The following is an 18,666-nucleotide window of genomic DNA, read 5'->3' as shown; positions in this document are numbered from 1 at the left end:
AGGTTCCTGCCGCCTGGCCCCATCTCCTGCCCGCTGTGCCCCCGAACCTGAACCGGGCCGGGCAAAGGTGGCGCAGGGGGAAGCCAGGCAGCAGAGCTCAATGCAAAGTCTTTACTAAAGGCAGGGTCACACGGAGGAAGAAGTGGCAGCTGACACCGAAAGCAGGGAGAGCAAGGTTCACCTGGAAGAGAAAGGTCATCTAACTAGAGACAGGGCTAACGGCTGGTCCTGAGCGTTGAGGAGATCATTCCTCTCCTGGGAAGAGAAATGTAGGGTGAGAAAGCAGGGCATCAGGTCATGCCAGAGAAATTTTTGTCATTTCAGATCTGCCTGTCAGGGCAAACGGTCCAGAGCAGAGGCAGCTGGGGAGAAGCACACAAATAGGACTGGCCGGACGCAAATGAGTGCCCCCGCTGTCCTACACGTGTAGGGGCGGCAGCGAGGCAAAGGACATGGCAAGGCAACCGGTGCAAGGATGGAAGGAGCGTGCCGGCCTCCTGCGGAAAGTGGTTGGGTTCCCGGGGCCAGCACTGGGGCCACGCCAGGAGGTCTTCTCCCCAGTCTGTGAGGGAGTCTGGGCAGTAGCACCGGGCAGCGCGCGGCAGCCCTCAGAGCAGGGTGCACATGCCCTTGCGCTTGATCTCGAAGGCGGCCGTCAGCAGCCCCAACTTCTGCTGGTTGTACGGCGGGTAGCGCAGGGCGTTGATGGCCTCCAGGCCCATGTTGCGGTGCAGGCAGCCGCGGTGGTGAGTGAAGGTGTCGAAGGTGAACCTGCTGTGGTATTTCCCCAAGCCGCTGTTCCCTGCAACACACAGCACAGGTCTGAGTCTACGGGACTCTCTGCTCATGCCCACTCCAGCATAATAAATACAAGGAAAACATGTTACATGCCTTCCTGATGCAAATACTCATCCTGCTGGATGATGCTAGTGTCAGCGGAGGAACTGATAGACATGGTGTAGGAGTGGGTAGCAGCAGTGCGTTACCGTGCCACAGGATGCTCGCAGAGCATCAGCCAAGCTGAGCTGTTCCACTTCCCTAACACAGAAAAGACCTCAAAAACATGCCTGCGCTCTCAGCACCAGCTTTGGACCCAGCAAGCACGGACAACGGACCTCCCTGAGCGTGGCCTTCCCTCTGCTAGCTCTGCGTCTGTGCGCAGCGGAGATGGGCAAACATCGAGGTGGCTTCAGTAGGATGTCACAGGGCTGTACAGCACCCTGGCAGGAGCCACAGCCATCCCCGGGGATGGGAGAAATCACTGTTAGGAAGCGAAGGCTGGCTGGCCAGGAGCAAGCATGAGGACGTGCCATGGAGCTGAGAGCGATGCAAGCGCAGCACTGAACTCACAAACGACTGTCAGATGTCCTCTCACGTGCCTTCTTCCAGAACAAAGAGCTCCAGGCGAGTCCGTCTCCTCCACATCTCTGACCGTACCTCTTGCCCTTTTCTCTGTACCTTTTCCAGCACTATCACCTCACTTCTGAAGTGGGAACCAACCTGCCAGTCATCTCCCAGGCCCAGGTGTACCTCAGATTTATTCTGTGCTACAGAAAGTCTTCCCTTTCGTCCCTTCTGCCTTCTGCCCTGATGTTTGGGCCCCTGATGGCCCAGTGCCAAGCGCAGCGCTGAGGATTTCAGTGAAATAGTCACAGACTCCCATGCAACCCTCACTGGCTGTCTTATTGCTCAGCTTCCCAGTACCAGCAAATCCTTCTGCAAAGCATCACTGTTGGGAAATCCAAGCACCTCATTTTTATTGGACTACATTTATCTACACAATCGCAGATGCTTCAGAAAGCTTTCTAGACCTAGGAGGCCTGATTTCCCTTTACAAACCCTATGTTGCTCTTCCCCACTCCACCATATCCATCCACACTTTCGGTTAGAGGCTACCTACTTGTCTGGAATGATGGTCAGGCTTGTCGGAGCCTCTTCCTGGAGCTCCTAAAAACTGGAATCACATTGGTAATACCAGTTCCTCTGATTCCTGTGGCTGATTTAAAACTTGAGGTTGCACATCACAGTTAATAGCTCAGTGACTTCATGTTCGAGTTACTGTGGCATTTGGTGAATGCCGTCTCGCCCTGGTGACTTCATACTCGTCACCTGATCAAGTTGTTAGAAAACTGCTTCACCTGATACTGTGAGGCAGCTTTTGAGGATCATTTCCATAAAGGAAAGTTAAGGTATGGGAACCACCAAAACTTGTTCCCTAATTCATAGTCAAGCAAGGAATTCGCTCTGCTTTGCTGTCACGGTGACCATTTATGTCTGAATCATCTGTCAGCTCCAACAGGGAAGTTGTCTCCACATGTCACTCACTTGGACAGGACACCGATTTTTTTTAAACCAAGTACTCACCTTTTACTCTGCTAATCAAACAAGCTAGCGATTGTTATGGTTCTTTTCAAGTCTGTTTGAATAATCATATTAATTGATACCAAACTTCTGACATCACATCTTTAAAAAGCGTTCAGACTGCCTGCAAGCATTCTGCTGTTTTAGCTGTTTCTTCTAATTTCCATATATTTCACTTTCCTCTGTTTTAAGCAATCGCCCTTTTTAATTTCAATATTTTTGTGGAAGGCTTGTCTGGGTTTTCTGCTCCTTCAAAGCTGTTACATTTGAGGAGATCAGACACTGCAACACACTGCACAACCTAGGACGATCTAAGCTCACTTTGCTTTTTGTGGATTCTCTGATTTTCAGTTATTTTGAGTGCTCATACGCTGGAGATTGTTCATCTCAGCTCACTCTAAGTTAGCATACTGTGATCATCCGTCCTTATCCTAGTCCATGCCTAGTCCTGTAGGCAATGAACTGCCACCTACCAAGATCAGCAGTATGTTTTCATTCAGTTTACCCATTTGCCTTACCTGGTTCCGTGTCTTCTCCAGTTAAAACTGTTACTGCTTCATGTTGAACATAAACCTGAGATATTCTACCCTGAGAATATTCTACCCTGGGAGAATATTCTGCGGAAGAGTGTAGGAGATAGGGAAAATAGTCTGGAGAAGCATTGTTAGTAGCTTTCTGTATTCCCATGCGCTTCCTTGGACATCTAATTGTGGGAAAAGCTACAAACAGGGTCCGGGGCTAGACAGACCTTAAATTTCACCTGAGAAAACAATTCTTATGTTCACATGAGGCAAACTCTTCCTTGCTGATGGCTGAGCCCTCTTTCCTGAAGAGGATCTCCATGTTACCACAAACAGATTTTTGAGAGGTTTGTAAGCATTCTGCTCTTATTATTAGTCTTAGGAAGGCAGAATTCACGTAGGAGCCTGCTCATGAGCAGTGTTACAGGCTCCCATACACCACTGATAGATGCTTGCTCTCAGCAGAAGAAAAGCTCAACTACCCAAGAAGCACAACACCATGGGATGTGCTCCTAGACAGGGAACAGAGTGATGGTTTGACCCTAGGAAGCAGCACTTGAAGAGCCTCCACATAAGCATGAGCAAGAGAGGAGCTCTACACTGGCACAAAATTCACACCCAGTCACCCATGTCACCCAGAAATATCAAGGAAATACCCAAGGGGTCAGTGGTACAAACATCCCTACCTTTTTTATGAAGCATTCCTGCTGACACTGTGCTTGTAACAGCAAACAGGGCAGAAGAAAACTCGCAGTGCTCTAGGTATGTTCACTAGAAACAGGGCTGCAAAGCCCGAGAGTTCAGCTCCGGCACAGTAAGCAAAGAGCTGGAATTTCTGATTGGGCCCGATTCAGGGCTTAGCAGTGCAAAAGGATTTCCCTAGAGATCAGCAGGCTTTACTGAAGGCCCTCGAGCTGAGGATCTCGGGCCCAGGCATGGGTGTCCCATCTCCCCAGAGTCCATGTCTCACCATGCCCAGCATGGCTCAGACACAAAGTTGTCGGGACTGATCACATCTGGCTCACGGTTGGCCAACGGCAGGCAGGGCTGGGGAATTTGGACCTACCAATCCCACCAAACGGCAGCGAGGTCAACGTCACATGCATCAGAACATCATTTCCACAAAAGCCACCACTGCTTGTCCGCTCCAGCACCTCCTTCACCACCTGGGAGGAAAGCAGAGAAGGTGGACATCAGACTCAGACCCTGTCCCTGCACCTTGAGCTGCAGTTTTTCCCCTACCACCAGGACTGTGTGCTCTAACCGAAATCCATGGGGCACCAGCATATCTGAACATATCTGCCAAGGGGCATGGGGCAGGTGCAGCCCTCGCATCACAGGCAGTGCTTGCCAGACACCAGCCCCTGTGTGCCCAGAAGAGCTGAGCTCAAAAGGAACTTTACAGCATGCCCTGGTTTACCAGCCAGGTGGGCACTCGCCCTACAGCCCCATTTTCCTTGCCCCCTTTTTGATCCATGCAGCACACCTTGCTATCACAGGAGAAGACATAGAGAACCAGCGGCGGCGGACGGGCATTGATAAAGTCAATGGCTTCATCCATGCTGGACACGACAACGATAGGCAGGATGGGCCCGAAGATCTCTTCTTGCATGGCAGGATCAGAGGGCTGCACGTCGGCCAGCACCGTGGGAGCTGCAGAAAAAAAGATTATGGCAGTGCATCAGTCAGTGCACAGGAATGGGTGGTCCCACAACCCCAGCACATGTTAGAGGAAACTGCTGCTTCACAAATTCCTTTTTCCAACAAAAGATCCTATGCATCTCTCCGTAACCTTCAGTTTTCAGATGCCCATGTTGTCCCTGTGACTAAAGGTTGATACAGAGACTCCCCTGTGGTTCTGACTCACACCATCTCTGCTTCCCCATCACACATTCCCAGGGCAAGTGCTTCCTTGCTCCCCACATGTCAAACCACATTCCTATGTCCTCACCGACGTAGCGCTCCTGCTCATCCGTCTGCCCTCCGATGGCCACGCGCCCGCTGCTCAGCAGAGCCCGCACCCGCTGGAATTGCTTGTCCCCCACGATGCGGGCAAAGTCGGGGGACTCCTGAGGGTTGGGGCTGTAAAACTCGGTGATGGCCTCACGCAGGGCTGGCATCAGCTTGTCCTGCATCTCCACGCTGCACAGCACATAGTCAGGTGCCACGCAGGTCTGTCCCGCGTTGAAGAAGCGCCCCCAGGCCACCCGCCTGGCCACGTTGTGCACCTCGCAGGTGTCAGACACGTAGCAGGGGTTCTTGCCCCCCAGCTCCAGCGTCACTGGCGTCAGGTGCTTGGCAGCGGCTGTCATAATGATCCTGCCCACGGAGGGGCTGCCTGAGGGCAGGGAGAGAGGTGTCACAGCAAGGATCCCACGGGCCTGGGCCCCGGGCTTCAGGGGAGCCAGGCCCAGTGGGAGACACATCAAGTCTCACCAGTTCCTCAAAAACATACGCCCCACATCCTCCACCCCATCCTGACACCCCATCCCCAACACAGCCCTCCCCAGCAGCTCTCGCCCCTTGCAGGGCCGGGAAGGGGGCCTTGGGCTTGCAGGCAGGCTGCTACCCTCCCTCTTTGGTGGGGAGGGTAAGTTGCAGCGAGGGACCGTCTGGTGGGACTCCTCTCCCAGTTTGCACAAGAAGCATCAACAGGGCTCAGCTCTGGCCCTTGGCACATACCAGTGAAGAAGATGTAGTCAAACTTGTTCTCCAGCAGTTTGGTGGTTTCCTCCACACCGGCAGTCACCACAGCAAAGCAGTCCTGCAGTGTAAGAGGAAGGGTCCCAACCCCTCTGTGAGCACCTGCTTAGCCCACTCTGCCCCCGTCCCAACAAAGAGCATCCAGGGTTGCTGGGCATGGGGACGTTGGCTGAGAGTGGAGGAAGTGGGCATGAGCAGTGCCTGGGAACAGGAGGCAGCTACGGTGCCGGTACGTGCAAGGCAGGCACAGGGCCTGCCATGCACAGGGCACAGCTCAACTTGCAGGGCTTGGGAACGCCATGGCACAGGGACAGGGACAGGGACAGAGACAGAGACAAGGACAGGGAGTGCTTCTTACATTGTCCAGGTAGCAGGGCAGGGCTTCAGCCACCAGTCTCTCGATGTTCTTGGTCGTCTCCGAGGGTTTGACAATGACACAGTTACCTGGGGGGAGGCAAGCAGGACATCAGAGCAGCGACACACTCACAGACACTAGCCCAGAGTGGAGACGAGCCACCCAGACAGACCCCCTCCCCGATGCCTGGCACTGCCACCACCATGGGCTGGATCCTCCAGGCCAGAGGAAGGCTTTGGCTCTGGCGCAGCTCACTCACCAGCGGCGATGGCCCCGATGAGGGGCACAAAGAAGAGGTGGATGGGGTAATTCCAGGGGGCGATGATGAGCACCACCCCATAGGGGTCCTTGCGGATGAAGGCTGAATCCAGCTGTGTCACCTGTGAGAAAGGCCACAGCCTTAGCTCCATTCCCACCACCTTCTGCCCTGCCTCAACTCAAGGATACAGAGTGGTCCCCCTCTGAACCAGCTCTGCCCCTTTCCACCTGCAATTCTTCTTCTCCCATGTCAGCCCAGAGCTCCTGTCCTTACCAGATTCTTCTCCACGTGCTCATCCTTCATCCAGTGGGAGAGATTGTTAAGGGTGTTGTTGAGCTCATTTTTGCAGAGGAGGATCTCGGAGAAGTAGGCCTCAAAGGACGGCTGGGGACACAGAGCACCATAAGCATCACTGCTGACATTGTGCCCTGTTTCCACCCCACCCACAGGAGACGTGTATCTGCTCTTCTGCTCTGCCCCCAAAGGGGCCCCAGTGTCTATTATCTCCTGCAACCCCTGAAATGGGGCTCTGAGGAATACCACAGTCTCTGAAATTTTATAGAAATGGGTATTTTGGCTGAGAAATAATCAAAACTGAATAGCTTCCCAAGCTCATCTGACAACAGAGACCTGAGCCAAGAGGGGATCAAGCACTGTCACCAGAGCTGAAGGAGAAGGGACAGCTACAGAAGAGCTGTATCAGATGTAGCCATCTTCTGTCCTCAAATCCGAGTTAGCACTGAGCTGCGCGCTCTCTCCACACCATTGACCTGGGACTGGAAAACATGCAGCTAAGCTTTTGTACTGGTGCATTTGCCCTCGTTGCTGTGAGTCACTGCAGCCCGACTTCTTGGGCATGGGCTGCCTGGGAACACAAGCTGGAAGCAAAGCTCAGAGCTGCCTTCCAAAGCCTGAGCCTGTGTATGAAAGCCAAATGTGAGACCTTACTTTGTTCTCGGAGAAATATAAAGAAGAGCAACAGCTCGGTTATTTGCCCTGTGACAGATCTGCAGGACTGTACAGGGCAGACCTCTTCCGAATGCCACTAGACTCCTGTCCAAGGCAGGAAAATCCTTCAAGCTTCTGGAGCTACTGCATCTAAGCCCACACCAGGCTGGGAAAGGCACATTGGGTGAAACATCCCAGTAAGCGAATTAAATAAATCCATCACGTTCCACCAAGCTAAACGATCATGACGTGCACTGACCATTACTTGGGAGCGGTGTGCTGGCTGGGTGTAAGAGCTGGAATCACAGGGGTTACGGAGGTATTTTTCTGCATGCGGTAGGACCTTTGCACTGATGTAGTAACAACAGTGAAACAACCGAGGTCACAATTGCCTGGTCTTGTGGGAGCAGCATTAAGACACAAGAAAATAGTTGGGCAGGATCAGTAAAACAACTCCATTGCTCTGGAGAGGCAACACTCCAGCTAGAGGATATGTGCAAAATAGCAGAGAATGAGCCAGGAGGAAGTTTTTTTTCAAGCTTCTAAAACATGACTTCAGAGCAGGAGAAGCAAAACTCTTTGCCCTATTAAGCAGTCTGCAAACTTCGGTGGGTGCAGCTGCCTCACGCACTCTAGCACAACTCCCTTTGTACTCTTCAAACAAAAAACTCTCTGGGTGGGAGCCCTCCTCCTTCCCTTCAGCAAAATATCACTTCAGGGTTTCTCCGGTTAGAAAGTCTGATTGCTGGCTCCCAAATGGCAACCTTTCATGTACTCCACCACCAAGCCCAGCTCAAGTAACCCGTTGTGCTTGAACCTTTGGGTCCTCAACACTGCTCAACTGACTGGACACATCCCGCTTCCACAACATATAGCTGCTAGAGATGAGTGCTCAGCCAGTACATCAGATGTCTGACGAGGCAACGGGCTATTCTCTCAGCTCAGGCTAATAGTTGCATTTCTAGGAGGAGGAAGCAATTGCTGGCCAAGATGGGACATTAAGGGCTTAGATGCGATATTAAGGTTGTAAGATGGGACATTAAATCTGATGTCATCCAGGTTCTTTCTATCATCAGTGGAGAGAAACCGGCACCACTGGGGGTGAGGCACCCACGTCAGATACGTAAAACCAGATGAATTGTCCATCTAACTATGAAGGCCTAACTGCATAACAAGCACATTATTGGCCAACCAGCTCTTAATTACATACCATCAGGAAACAGAAACATTGCATTTCCGGTGCTGATGTGTATCAACCTCTTGCTGAAGCAGAAGGTCCTCATCTCAAACCAACAAGGCAATTACAGACCTCGTGAGATTTTAGAATGGTGAAATCCATGTTCGAGGGCATGGTCAGTGCAACCCAAAGACACAAATCCTCTAAGTGCGACCACTACCAGGTGAGGACATCCGCAGCCACGATAACTTGCTGAAAGAGCAACCAGTCTGACAAGAGACGAAAAGGAGCAAAAATCCTATACGGTGAGCTATTCCTCTAACCGGCGTGCAGGGACACCTAACTGGGACCAGCTACGCTATACCTGGGCAATCCGTCCCGCAGAAAACTTTTCCTAACGCAGCACCGGAGGCAGCGTGACTGAGGTGTGCAGTTGTCATCAGGCTGCACCACATATCAGGAAAGGAGAAAAGAAGGAAAGTCCTGATGTACCCGACCACAGAAGAGGTGAGCGGAGATTGCTGAGTACGGCAAAGGTGCAAACGATCCCCTCTTTCCTCGATGGGCACCCTGCTGGAAGCTCCCGGGGTACCACACTTCCCAAGGCCTTGCCAAAGCCACAGCCCCTTCCCCGTCAGTGCCACGGCGCAGTCCAACAACCCTGCCAACAAGAGCCATCCCGTGTGAGGCAAGTGAGCTGCGGCAGCTTTGAACGGCCCGCAGGAGAATGTGCAAGGCCAGCACATTGCACAACGCTGGTAATCCTGGGTGTGACCAGGCCAGTGAGGAGCATCCCAGGATGCAGCTTTCCACACCTGGGACGCAGTGGAGGCCACGCGCGGCCACTCAGGACTAGCTGATGATTTGGGCAAACATCAAGGTGAAGCTCTGTAACTCCATGGGGAGGATGCTGCTCTACGAGGAGGCTGGGGAGGGAGCATTGAGTCGGAGTGGAAAACCTCGGCGGGACCACCGGGCCGGAGGGGAGCCGTGCAGCCAGGATCAGGCAGGCTACGGCAACTGTCACACCGATGCTTGCACCACATCCTCACCGTGAGCGTAGGCAGGGAGATGATTCCCACCTCCCGTTGGCCAGCATGGGCTCTGCCTGTTTCAAGCACGCCTCCAACGTGGCTGGCAGCATTCAGCCTGCCCGTCCAGCACTCGCACGCCCTAGCTGACCCCGGCTGCAGAGAGCTCTGAGGGACCCAGCACTCGGAGCACCTAGAGGTGCCCCACAACAGCCCTGGAGCCCCGTTGCACCCTCCTCCTCTAGCGTATGTGGGCAACCTACTGCACAAAGACAGGAGCTGGCAGCCCAGGAAGGGCTGAGGGCCCAGCGGGACACAAGACCCTAATGAGGGGGGATGTGGGAACCTGATTTGAGGAGCCCATTGGCCAGAGTCCCGTGCCTGCACCCAGCTGGATGCAGGACCTTGACGAGGGGGGACACAGGACCCCAAAAGCTGTCCCCTACGTTCAGCGCTGGCACCCAGCAGGATGCAAGACCCCAACAAGGTGAGACCCTGATGAGGGGATCCCCGTGCCCGCTCCTGCCTCCACCCAGCCCCTCACCTTGCGCATGTCCAAGGCTGTGGCCTCCAGGATGTCCTGCTGCTTCTCCTCCAGGAAGCGGCCCAGGGCCTCCAGCTGGGCCACGCGGTACTCCACGGGCCGCGTCTTCCCCGAGAGCCAGGCCGCCCGCAGGCGGCTCACCAGCCCCGCGTAGGGGTTCCCACTGTGGGAAGGCGGGCGTCAGAGGGAGCCCTGGCCCCACGCGCTGTCCCAGCCCCTGCCGCTCCGGCTGACGAGGGAGAGGAGCTCCACGTCTCCCCAGCCCCTGCCCCGTGGCCAAGCCGGAGCCCGGAAGAGCCCTTGAGAGAGGGCAGCGAGTCCGCACACCTGGCTCCTCTCCAGGCCACCGGCTCCAGGAACAAGGGCCCCTCGTGCCCCTCTGTGCCTCGCCATTCCCAGCGGTCCCTCCTGCCCCCCAGGGCCACATCGCGCTGCGGTGGCCACCGCCTCCCCCAACTCTGTCCCCAGCGTCCCCGCTCCTCATCGGCACCATCCAGGGAACCCCGGCCGGCACCTGCCACCACCGCTCTCCCCCCTCCCCACCTCCACCGCTCGCCCCAAGCACCTCCACTGTCCCCGGCCCCTCGTCCTCACCTGACGGCGCCACTGTCCGCGCCGCCCATCCTGTCGCCTGCGCCGGGTCCGGCTCCTTTGGCCAGGGCGAGCTGCTGCTCGGGGAGCTCGAGGGGCTGCTGCATGCCGAGCGGCGGGAAGGGGCTGCCGGCGGAGGGCCGGGGGAGCGCGCAGCGGCGGCCCTGGGGGGAAGACAGGCAGGCGTCAGGACGGCTCGCGGAGCATTCGGGTTCGCCCGGGTCCACCCCGGCCGCCCGTCGGGTCAAGCCGGCGGAGCGGGACGAAAGGTGGCTTGGCGCTCCGGGGGCTGTCCCCGGTCACGCCGCGGCGGGTGGTGGTGGGGGGGGTTTGCGACTCAACCCGGCGCGGCTGCCTGAAGCCCCCCGGGGCAGCCGGCGGAGGACGCCCAGCATCGCCGGACTCTCCCTGCGCTCCGGGACGTCCGCCTGCCGGGACGCGGCAGAGGCGGCCAAGGCAGCCCCACGGCGTTGCCAGGCGCCTGCCCGCCCCGCGGGGCTGGAGATGACAAGGCGGCGGCGGTGGCGGCGGAGGGGGTGGCTCCTACCTGGGGGGTGCTGAGCGGCGGCGAGAGGAGCGCGGGGCCGGGCTGGAGGTGCCGGCGTTTGGGGTGCCCTCCTAAATGCTGTGGGGCAGCCGGCCGGGCCCCACGGGCGAGGGCGGGCAGGATGGTGCCCCGCCTCCGTGGGGTGGGAATGGGGATGAGGCTGGGGACAGCAGTGGACCGCCCCCATGGGACAGCGGCACTGGGCGACTCTCGCTGCCATGAGCCCTGACCCACAGATACCCTGTGGACAGCCCTCACGTCACTCTCCATGGACACCTTGACCCACGGGGACCCCATAGACACCTCTTGCGTTGCTCTCCATGGGCACCCTGACCCACGGGGACTCTGCGGACGCCCCTCACATTGCTCTCCATGGGCACCCCGACCCACGGGGACCCCATAGACACCTCTTGCGTCGCTCTCCATGGACACCTTGACCCACGGGGACCCCGTGGACACCTCTTGCACCACTCTCCATGGGCACCTTGACCCACGGGGACCCCGTGGACACCTCTTGCGTTGCTCTCCATGGACACCTTGACCCACGGGGACCCTGTGGACACCTCTTGCGCCACTCTCCATGGACACCTTGACCCACGGGGGCCCCGTGGACACCTCTTGTGCCAGTCTCCATGGACACCTTGACCCACGGGGACCCCGTGGACACCTCTTGTGTCGCTCTCCATGGACACCTTGACCCACGGGGACCCCGTGGACACCCCTCGCGTTGCTCTCCATGGGCACCTGCCCGTCTGCCACCCAGGCGCTCAGTGCGTTTCGGCATCCTGCCGGGTGATTTCGGGCCATCGCCCAGCCGGGCTCCTCCTCGTCTTGCAAGGGACGCGAGCACCGAGCGGCACCCGAGCGGAGGAGCACGGAGCCGAACCCCCCCCCCCAGGCCACGGCTTGCCCCTCCGCTAACCCAGGCAGCCCCGATCCCCGCGGCCCCTGGCTGCCCGTCGCCGGCTTGCCGCGCTGCACCGCGTCTCCAAAAGCCTCCGCTACCGGCTCGGCCGGCTCCTGGCCCGAGTCTCTCAGCATCCCGTGACAAGAGATTTTTTTTGCCAGCTCCACCCTGCAAACAGGCTCGGCCCGCTCCTCTTCACCCTGCCCCGGGGGGAGCACCCGGTGCCCCCCCCCCCGCCACCCCTGGCGTCACCGCTCGCCCCAGCATGGCCCTGAGCGAGGGCGGCCCGGGTGCCCTGCCGGCCCCCGCTTTCGGGATGCTGAGCGGCGAGGAGCAGTGATTTCCCCCCCGGCAGCTCCCCAGATTGCAAACGGGGTTGGTTGGGGGTCGGGGGAGGTCCACCCACCCCAAGCGCGACACGGTGGGGGCACCCTGCCGCAGCACCCTGGCACCGCCGCAGCGAGGCCGGCAAAGGGGAACCGAGAGCGAAAGGCGCCCAGAGCCCTTCCAGGAAGAGAAAAGGAACCGGGGCGGTGGGCCAGTTCGCCAGAGCGCCCGGCGCCCGCCAGGCCCGCAGCACCCGCCGGGTGAGCCCGGCTCTCACCTCGGTCCCGCCGGCGCGGGCCAACGCTGGCCCCCAAGGCCGGGCGCAGCTTTTGGGGGGGATGGGGGGGGCAGGCCCTGGTAGCACCCGGCCACCTCGGTGGGGGGACGGAGACAGGCTGGGTGCTGCGCTGGGGGGGGGGTGCCGGGGTGGGGTGCTGCGTGGGAGCAGGGGTGCCGTGCAGGGGTGCTCGGGGGAGGGGGGGTGCAGGGCGGTGCACAGGTTGGGGTGCTGCCAGGCAGGTGGGCGTCGGGGTGCAACGGGTGCAGGGTGCGCAGGAGGGGCAGGGGTGCAGGGCAGGGTGCAGAGGCGAGCTGAGGCGCGGGGAGCTGGGCTGGGGTGCGGGGGAAGGGGCCGGGGGGGGGGGCGGGCAGGCGGCTGCGGCCCCTTTAAGGGCTCCTGCCACCGCCCCCCCCCCGCCCCCGCCCCGCCCGCACGAGGAAGCGGCGCCTGGGCCGCCCCGGGGGCCCCGGGCAGCGGGTACCGGGCAGCGGGCCCCGGGGTGCGGCGGCCGCGGGCGCTGGGGGCGCCGGGGCTGCGGCCCACCCGGGGGCTGCAGCGCACATGGGTGCTGGGTGCTGGGGGTGCAGGGCACAAGGGTGCTGGGCCTCAGGGCACATGGGTGCTGGGGCTCAGGGCACACAGGTGCTAGGGGTGCTGGGCACACGGGTGCTGGGTGCAGGGGCTGCAGCGCACATGGGTGCTGGGTGCAGGGCACAAGGGTGCTGGGTGCTGGGGCTGCAGCGCACATGGGTGCTGGCTGCAGGGCACAAGGGTGCTGGGTGCAGGGGCTGCAGCGCACATGGGTGCTGGGGCTCAGGGCACATGGGTGCTGGGTGCAGGGGCTGCAACGCACATGGGTGCAGGGGCTCAGGGCACACAGGTGCTAGGGGTGCTGGGCACACGGGTGCTGGGTGCAGGGGCTGCAGTGCACATGGGTGCTGGGTGCAGGGCACACGGGTGCTAGGGGTGCTGGGCACAAGGGTGCTGGGTGCTGGGCCTCAGGGCACATGGGTGCTGGGTGCAGGGGCTGCAGTGCACATGGGTGCTGGGGCTCAGGGCACACAGGTGCTAGGGGTGCTGGGCACACAGGTGTTGGGTGCAGGGGCTCAGGGCACACGGGTGCTAGGGGTGCTGGGCACATGGGTGCTGGGTACAGGGGCTACAGGGGCTGCAGCACACACGGGTGCTGAGGCTCAGGGCACATGGGTGCTGGTTGCAGGGGCTAGAGGGGCTGCAGCACACATGGGTGCAGGGGCTCAGGGAATGTGGGTGCTGGGGGTGCTGGACACATGGGTGCTGGGTGCAGGGGCTAGAGGGGCTGCAGCACACATGGGTGCAGGGGCTCAGGGAACGTGGGTGCTGGACACATGGGTGCTGGGTATAGGGGCTACAGCACACATGGGTGCTGGGGCTCAGGGCACACGGGTGCTGGGAGTTTTGGGCACAGGGGCTGCAGCACACATGGGTGCAGGGGCTGGGGGTGCTGGACACATGGGTGCTGGGTACAGGGGCTGGAGCACACATGGCTGCTGGGTACAGGGGCTACTGGGGCTGGAGCACATGTGGGTGCAGGGGCTGGGGGTGTTGGGCACACGGGTGCTGGGCACTGGGGCTGGAGCACACATGGGTGCAGGGGCTCAGGGCACACGGGTGCAAGACACGTAGGGTGCCACCCAGGACCCCCCCACCCCTGACACGCTCCGGGCTGCCCCCCCCAGACCCAGCGATGGAGAAAGGTGCCAACTGCTGCCAGGACGCTGCCAACATGGAGGGGGGGAACGGGCTCGGCCCCGAGGGGACAGAGGCGCAGGTGAGGCCTGGGGGGGGTCTCGCGCACGTGGCGGGGGTCCCTAGGACCCTGCCAGCAGGTGGCCATGGTGGCCCAGGCCCGGTGTGGCCGCGCGGGGGGGGCTGTGCCCGAGGCTGACCGCCGGCGGCCCCGTAGCTGGATGACTTTGTGGGCGCGCACCCCGACTACAACGAGGAGGAGGAAGAGCAGAAGTACTTCCGCCGCAAACGCCTCGGCGTCGTCAAGAACGTGCTGGCCGCCAGCCTGGCGGCGATGCTCACCTACGGCGTCTACCTGGGTACGGTACCTTGGGCGCCGTCGGGCTCGGCGTCGCCGTCGCGGGGTCGGGCCGTGACGGCTGCTCGCGGTTCCCCCAGGCCTGCTGCAGATGCAGCTCATCCTGCACTACGACGAGACCTACCGGGAGGTGAAGTACAGCAACATGGAGCTGGAGGACATCGACCGCAAGGTGCTCATGGGCATCAACGTGACGCCCATCGCGGCGCTGCTCTACACGCCCGTCCTCATCAGGTACGGCACAGCCCCCGCGCTCCCCTGCGGCACCCCAGCGCCGGCACCCATCCGGTCTTCTCCTCGCCCCGGCAGGTTTTTTGGCACCAAGTGGACCATGTTCCTGGCGATGGGCATCTACGCCCTCTTCGTCTCCAGCAACTACTGGGAGCGCTACTACACGCTGGTGCCCTCCGCAGTGGCCATCGGGGTGGCCATCGTGCCCCTCTGGGCTTCCATGGGCAACTACATCACACGGTAGGCACCAGCGGGCTGCGGGGTGGGGGGCGCCGGTGCCGCCCGCTGACCCTCTGCGCCCCGCAGGATGGCCCAGAAGTACTACGAGTATGCCAACTACAAGGAGGAACACGTCCAGGAGCAGCGGCGGGCCCCGCGGGGCGCCTGCAACGCCTACATCGTCGTCTTCCACACCGTCTTCTACGCCTGCTTCCACGTGAGCACCGCCACGGGGACGCGGCGGGAGAGGGTGCGCGGGGCAGCCTGGCGCTGAGCGTCCCCTGCCGTGTCTTGCAGCTGAGTTTCGTCTGCGCTCAGATGCCCATGCTGTTCTTCCTCAACAACTACCTCTACCAGCTCAACCACACGCTCTTCGGGGTCAAGCATTGCGGTGAGTGCCCAGGCGCGAGGCTGCCCGGCGATCCGGCACCATCTCCCCTCTCCCGCGGCAGCCGGGTTGGTGCTGAGACGCGGCGTATGCCCTCCAGGTACCCTGAGCAAGGGCATGCTACCTGGCTTCAACAAGACCGTGCTGCAGAGTCTGCCCCGCAGCGTCAACCTCATCATCGTGGAGAGCGTCCTCATGGCGGCGGCCTTCCTCTCCATGCTGGTGGTGAGTGGTGGGGCGGGCGCTAGCCGGCGTGGGCCCTCCTCGCCGGCTCACCCGCGGCTCCGCGGCAGGTCCTGGTGCTGTGCGGCTCAGCCTACCGGCCCACGGAGGAGATCGACCTGCGCAGCATCGGCTGGGGGAACATCTTCCAGCTGCCCTTCAAGCACATGCGAGACTACCGCCTCCGCCACCTCTTCCCCTTCTTCATCTACAGCGGCTTCGAGGTGCTCTTCGTCTGCACCGGCTTCTCCCTGGTACGCCTCGCCGCCCCCGGGGATGGCGTGGGAAGGGCCTGGGGGCGCCAGGAGGGCTGCGCGCTAAGCTGGCGTCCCCCTGCCCTCCCCGCAGAACTACGGCGTGTGCGCCATGGGGCTGGAGAAGCTGGCGTACCTCCTCATGGCCTATGGCTTCTCCGCCTCGGCCTTCTCCAGCCTGGCCCTCTGCATACTGCGCCTGCGGCGGCAGAGCCTGCTGCTGGCCGGCGCCCTCATTCACGCTGCGCTGCTGGTGACTCTCTTCTGCTGGGCGCCCGAGCCCCGGTCGCTGGTCCAGGCGCCTCTGCTGTACACGCTGGCCGTGCTCTGGGGCGTGGGAAGTGCCCTCAACAAGACCGGCATTAGCAGTGAGTAGCAGGGAAGGGCGAGCCAGGTCCCAACGCCTCCTCTCCCCACGTCCCCTGACATGACTCGTCTCGTGACGCCTCCTCCCCCCAACGTCCCCTGGCACGACACGGCCAGGCGATCTCGGCTCCCAACGCATCCTCTCCCCAAGCACCCGGCCTGGCACGGCCGCGTGGTCCCGGCTCCCAACACGTCCTCTTTCCCTGTCCCACGGCACGGCACGGCCAGGTGGTGCCAGCTCCCTGGAGCCACCAGCGAGGACAGACCTGGTGCTGACAGCGGTGCCCGGAGAGGGGCTGCTGGCAGGGTTGGGGCGGGGGGGGACACCTCGCTGACCACCTGCACCCGTCTCCTCCCGTGCAGTTCTCCTGGGCGTGCTGTACGAAGACAAAGAGCGTCAAGACTTCATCTTCAGCATCTACCACTGGTGCCAGGCCCTGGCCATCTTTGTGGTGTATCTGTGGTTGGGGCTGCCCATGAAGGTGAGCGGGGGCGGGCAGGCAGCAGGGCGGCCTCAAGCCCGGGCTCAGCTCCATCGCCCGCGGGGGGATTAGGGAGGGGGAAGGAGCCCCGCTGAGCCCCTTGCTCTGCCCTCCTGCAGGCCAAGCTGTCCATCATGGTGCTGGCGCTGGCGGTGGCCACCGGTGCCTACATGTGGATGGAGCACAAGCTGGCCCGGCACGTGGCCTACCGCGTGCCCCGCATCCCCCGCCCCCGGCACAAGGTGCGCGGCTACCGCTACCTGGAGGAGGACGACTCGGACGAGACGGGCTCGGAGGGCGAGGCGGCGGGGGACAGCGACGAGCCGGGGCCGCCCGGCCAAGGGCCGGCGGAGGCTGCTTGCCAGCGCGAGCGGGACGGGGGGGACAGCCCGGGCCGCTGCGCCCGCCGTGGGGCGGCCAAGGGGACGCGTGGCCCTTCCTAGGGGCGCCTTCGTCCGTCTTTGGCCTCGCTGCGGGGTCCGGCGGGCCGCGACCAGCCCAGGCGACGATGGCGGTGGTGACCACACCGGGCCCGCGCCACCTCGGGTGGGCCCCGGCCCCACACGGAGGGGGGGGGGCGCCAGGCAGGCTCTGCGTCCCGCTTGCTTTTGTAACGGCCCCGCTGCGCCTCAATAAAGGCTCGCCCCCATCCCGTCGTGGCTCGCCGTCGGGGCTGGGGGGGGGGGGGGGGGGCAACCGGCGGCGGCGGCGCTTCCGCCCCGCTCGGCCTACATCTCCCAGCGTGCCCTGCGCGGGAGGGGCGCGGGGTGTGCCGGGAGCTGTAGTCCTCGCGGCGGACTACGTCTCCCAGAAGGCGGCGCGGCGCCCCGGGAGAGGGAGGGGGGGAGCCGCGAAGGCGGGCCGGGGAGGGGGGGGGGAGAGTGAAACGGGGCGGTCACGTGGCGGCGGCTGCGCGGTGCGGGCTGTTGTTGTGGCGGCGCGGCCCGCGGCTCCCCGGCCGGCAACGATGAGCGACAACGATGACATCGAGGTGGAGAGCGACGTGAGTGGCGCCGCCCCGGCCCCGGCCCTCACCCCGTTCCCGGCTCCGCGCCGCGCCGGTGCCGGTGGCCGCCGGCGGTAACGCGTGTTTGTCTTTCTCTCTCTCGCCTCCCTTCCTCCCCCCCTCCCTTCCCCTCCCCTCCCCACGCAGGAAGAGCAGCCGAGGTTTCAGTCCGCGGTACGTTCCCCGCGCGCGCCGTCGCCCCGGTACCGGTACCGGCGCCGGGCAGGGGGAGGGGCCGAGCCCACGTGGGGGCGCGCGCTGCCGCGGGGAGGGCGGGGGAGGAGGGAGGGAGGGGGCTCAGTGCGCGTGCGTGAAGCAGGGGCGGTGGGGGGGGGGGAGAGAGAGAGAGAGAGAGAAGCGAGCACGTGACCGCGGTGGTGGTGGGGGGGGGGCGGCGCGTGACAGGGGCGCGCGGGGCCGTTGGCCGTTGGCGGTTGGGGCGGGGTGGGGGGGGGGGTTGTAGGTGTACGTGACCCTGGGGGGGGGGCGGCGGTGTCGAGGCCTCCCGCTCCCCGCGTTTGAGCTCGCCGGCAGGAAGAGTTATCCGGAGGCTTCGCCGCCGCGCGGGACCCGAAACGGAAAGCGAAGGGGTTGTCGGTTCCTTCTCGTCGTACCCCGGCGTGAGGAAGAGTAGGGCCCGTCGCCGCCCTCGAATCGCCCGCTCGCTCGCTCCCGGCGCGAGGCCTCTCGGCCGCTCGCCCCCCCCCCCCGTCCAGCCACCCGAGGGTGGCGGGCGCCTCGCCTCGTCCCCAGCTGCCGGACGTCCCGAGCTGCCAGCCCCCCAACGCAGCGTTTTTAGCTGAAGCGGGTCGCTTCGCCCACGGCTCCCCTCTCTCTTCCCGCCGCGGCCTCTCGCCGAAG

The 18,666-nt window shown here is 62.0% G+C and overlaps 3 protein-coding genes across 15 annotated transcripts in view; 2 read left to right on the top strand and 1 right to left on the bottom strand.

Moving 5' to 3' along the window:
* Positions 1 to 97: 97 nt before the first annotated feature.
* Positions 98 to 14,776, bottom strand: ALDH3B1 (aldehyde dehydrogenase 3 family member B1). 5 transcript variants are annotated; one of them, XM_068944382.1, is made up of 11 exons: positions 14,648 to 14,776; positions 10,494 to 10,654; positions 9,900 to 10,062; positions 6,473 to 6,583; positions 6,200 to 6,320; positions 5,944 to 6,029; positions 5,565 to 5,646; positions 4,834 to 5,220; positions 4,369 to 4,535; positions 3,949 to 4,048; positions 98 to 802 (listed from the first exon to the last, which is right to left on the bottom strand). In XM_068944382.1, the coding sequence occupies exons 2-11, from the start codon at positions 10,595 to 10,597 to the stop codon at positions 609 to 611; spliced, it is 1,515 nt and encodes a 504-aa protein (XP_068800483.1). In that variant the 5' UTR covers positions 10,598 to 10,654; positions 14,648 to 14,776; the 3' UTR covers positions 98 to 608. The 5 variants fall into 5 exon arrangements, with proteins under 5 accessions (XP_068800483.1, XP_068800485.1, XP_068800481.1 ...); XM_068944384.1 differs by lacking the exon at positions 14,648 to 14,776 and adding an exon at positions 12,351 to 12,406; XM_068944380.1 differs by lacking the exon at positions 14,648 to 14,776 and adding an exon at positions 12,043 to 12,115.
* On the top strand, positions 12,239 to 17,456 carry UNC93B1 (unc-93 homolog B1, TLR signaling regulator). 6 transcript variants are annotated; one of them, XM_068944388.1, is made up of 13 exons: positions 12,239 to 12,531; positions 14,270 to 14,361; positions 14,497 to 14,638; positions 14,718 to 14,871; positions 14,947 to 15,108; positions 15,175 to 15,304; positions 15,385 to 15,478; positions 15,576 to 15,700; positions 15,769 to 15,951; positions 16,046 to 16,319; positions 16,681 to 16,799; positions 16,919 to 17,152; positions 17,388 to 17,450. In XM_068944388.1, exons 2-13 carry the CDS (start codon positions 14,278 to 14,280, stop codon positions 17,433 to 17,435), a joined length of 1,749 nt encoding a protein of 582 aa, XP_068800489.1. In that variant the 5' UTR covers positions 12,239 to 12,531; positions 14,270 to 14,277; the 3' UTR covers positions 17,436 to 17,450. The 6 variants fall into 6 exon arrangements, with proteins under 6 accessions (XP_068800489.1, XP_068800486.1, XP_068800491.1 ...); XM_068944390.1 differs by lacking the exon at positions 12,239 to 12,531 and adding an exon at positions 12,973 to 13,028; XM_068944389.1 differs by lacking the exon at positions 12,239 to 12,531 and adding an exon at positions 12,979 to 13,050.
* A 205-nt stretch (positions 17,457 to 17,661) lies between these two features.
* Positions 17,662 to 18,666, top strand: part of MAX (MYC associated factor X) — a 6,561-nt gene continuing 5,556 nt past the window's right edge. The window contains exons 1-2 of one of the 4 annotated variants that reach the window (XM_068944398.1): positions 17,663 to 17,802; positions 17,953 to 17,979. In XM_068944398.1, coding sequence (XP_068800499.1) covers positions 17,767 to 17,802; positions 17,953 to 17,979 — 63 coding nt within the window. In that variant the 5' untranslated portion in view covers positions 17,663 to 17,766. Of the gene's footprint in view, positions 17,803 to 17,952; positions 17,980 to 18,666 lie in introns of all 4 variants that reach the window. The other 3 variants (XM_068944401.1, XM_068944399.1, XM_068944400.1) reach the window with 3 other exon arrangements.

The sequence above is a fragment of the Struthio camelus genome, chromosome 5, assembly GCF_040807025.1.
Source record: "Struthio camelus isolate bStrCam1 chromosome 5, bStrCam1.hap1, whole genome shotgun sequence".
NCBI lineage: Eukaryota > Metazoa > Chordata > Aves > Struthioniformes > Struthionidae > Struthio > Struthio camelus.
This window is presented reverse-complemented; position numbering and strand designations above follow the sequence as displayed.

Bases quoted from the DNA above. Each gene is read 5' to 3' on its own strand.
- UNC93B1 (XM_068944387.1), top strand. From the start codon at position 14,278: ATGGAGAAAGGTGCCAACTGCTGCCAGGACGCTGCCAACATGGAGGGG. The intron at 15,109-15,174 runs GTAGGCACCAGC...TGCGCCCCGCAG, and splicing joins ATGGGCAACTACATCACACG to GATGGCCCAGAAGTACTACG. The intron at 15,701-15,768 runs GTGAGTGGTGGG...GCTCCGCGGCAG, and splicing joins CCTTCCTCTCCATGCTGGTG to GTCCTGGTGCTGTGCGGCTC.
- ALDH3B1 (XM_068944379.1), bottom strand. From the start codon at position 11,463: ATGGAGAGCGACGCAAGAGGTGTCTATGGGGTCCCCGTGGGTCGGGGT. The intron at 6,584-9,899 runs GTGAGGGGCTGG...CTGTGTCCCCAG, and splicing joins CAGCCTTGGACATGCGCAAG to CCGTCCTTTGAGGCCTACTT. The intron at 4,536-4,833 runs GTGAGGACATAG...TTTTTTCTGCAG, and splicing joins TGAGCAGGAGCGCTACGTCG to CTCCCACGGTGCTGGCCGAC.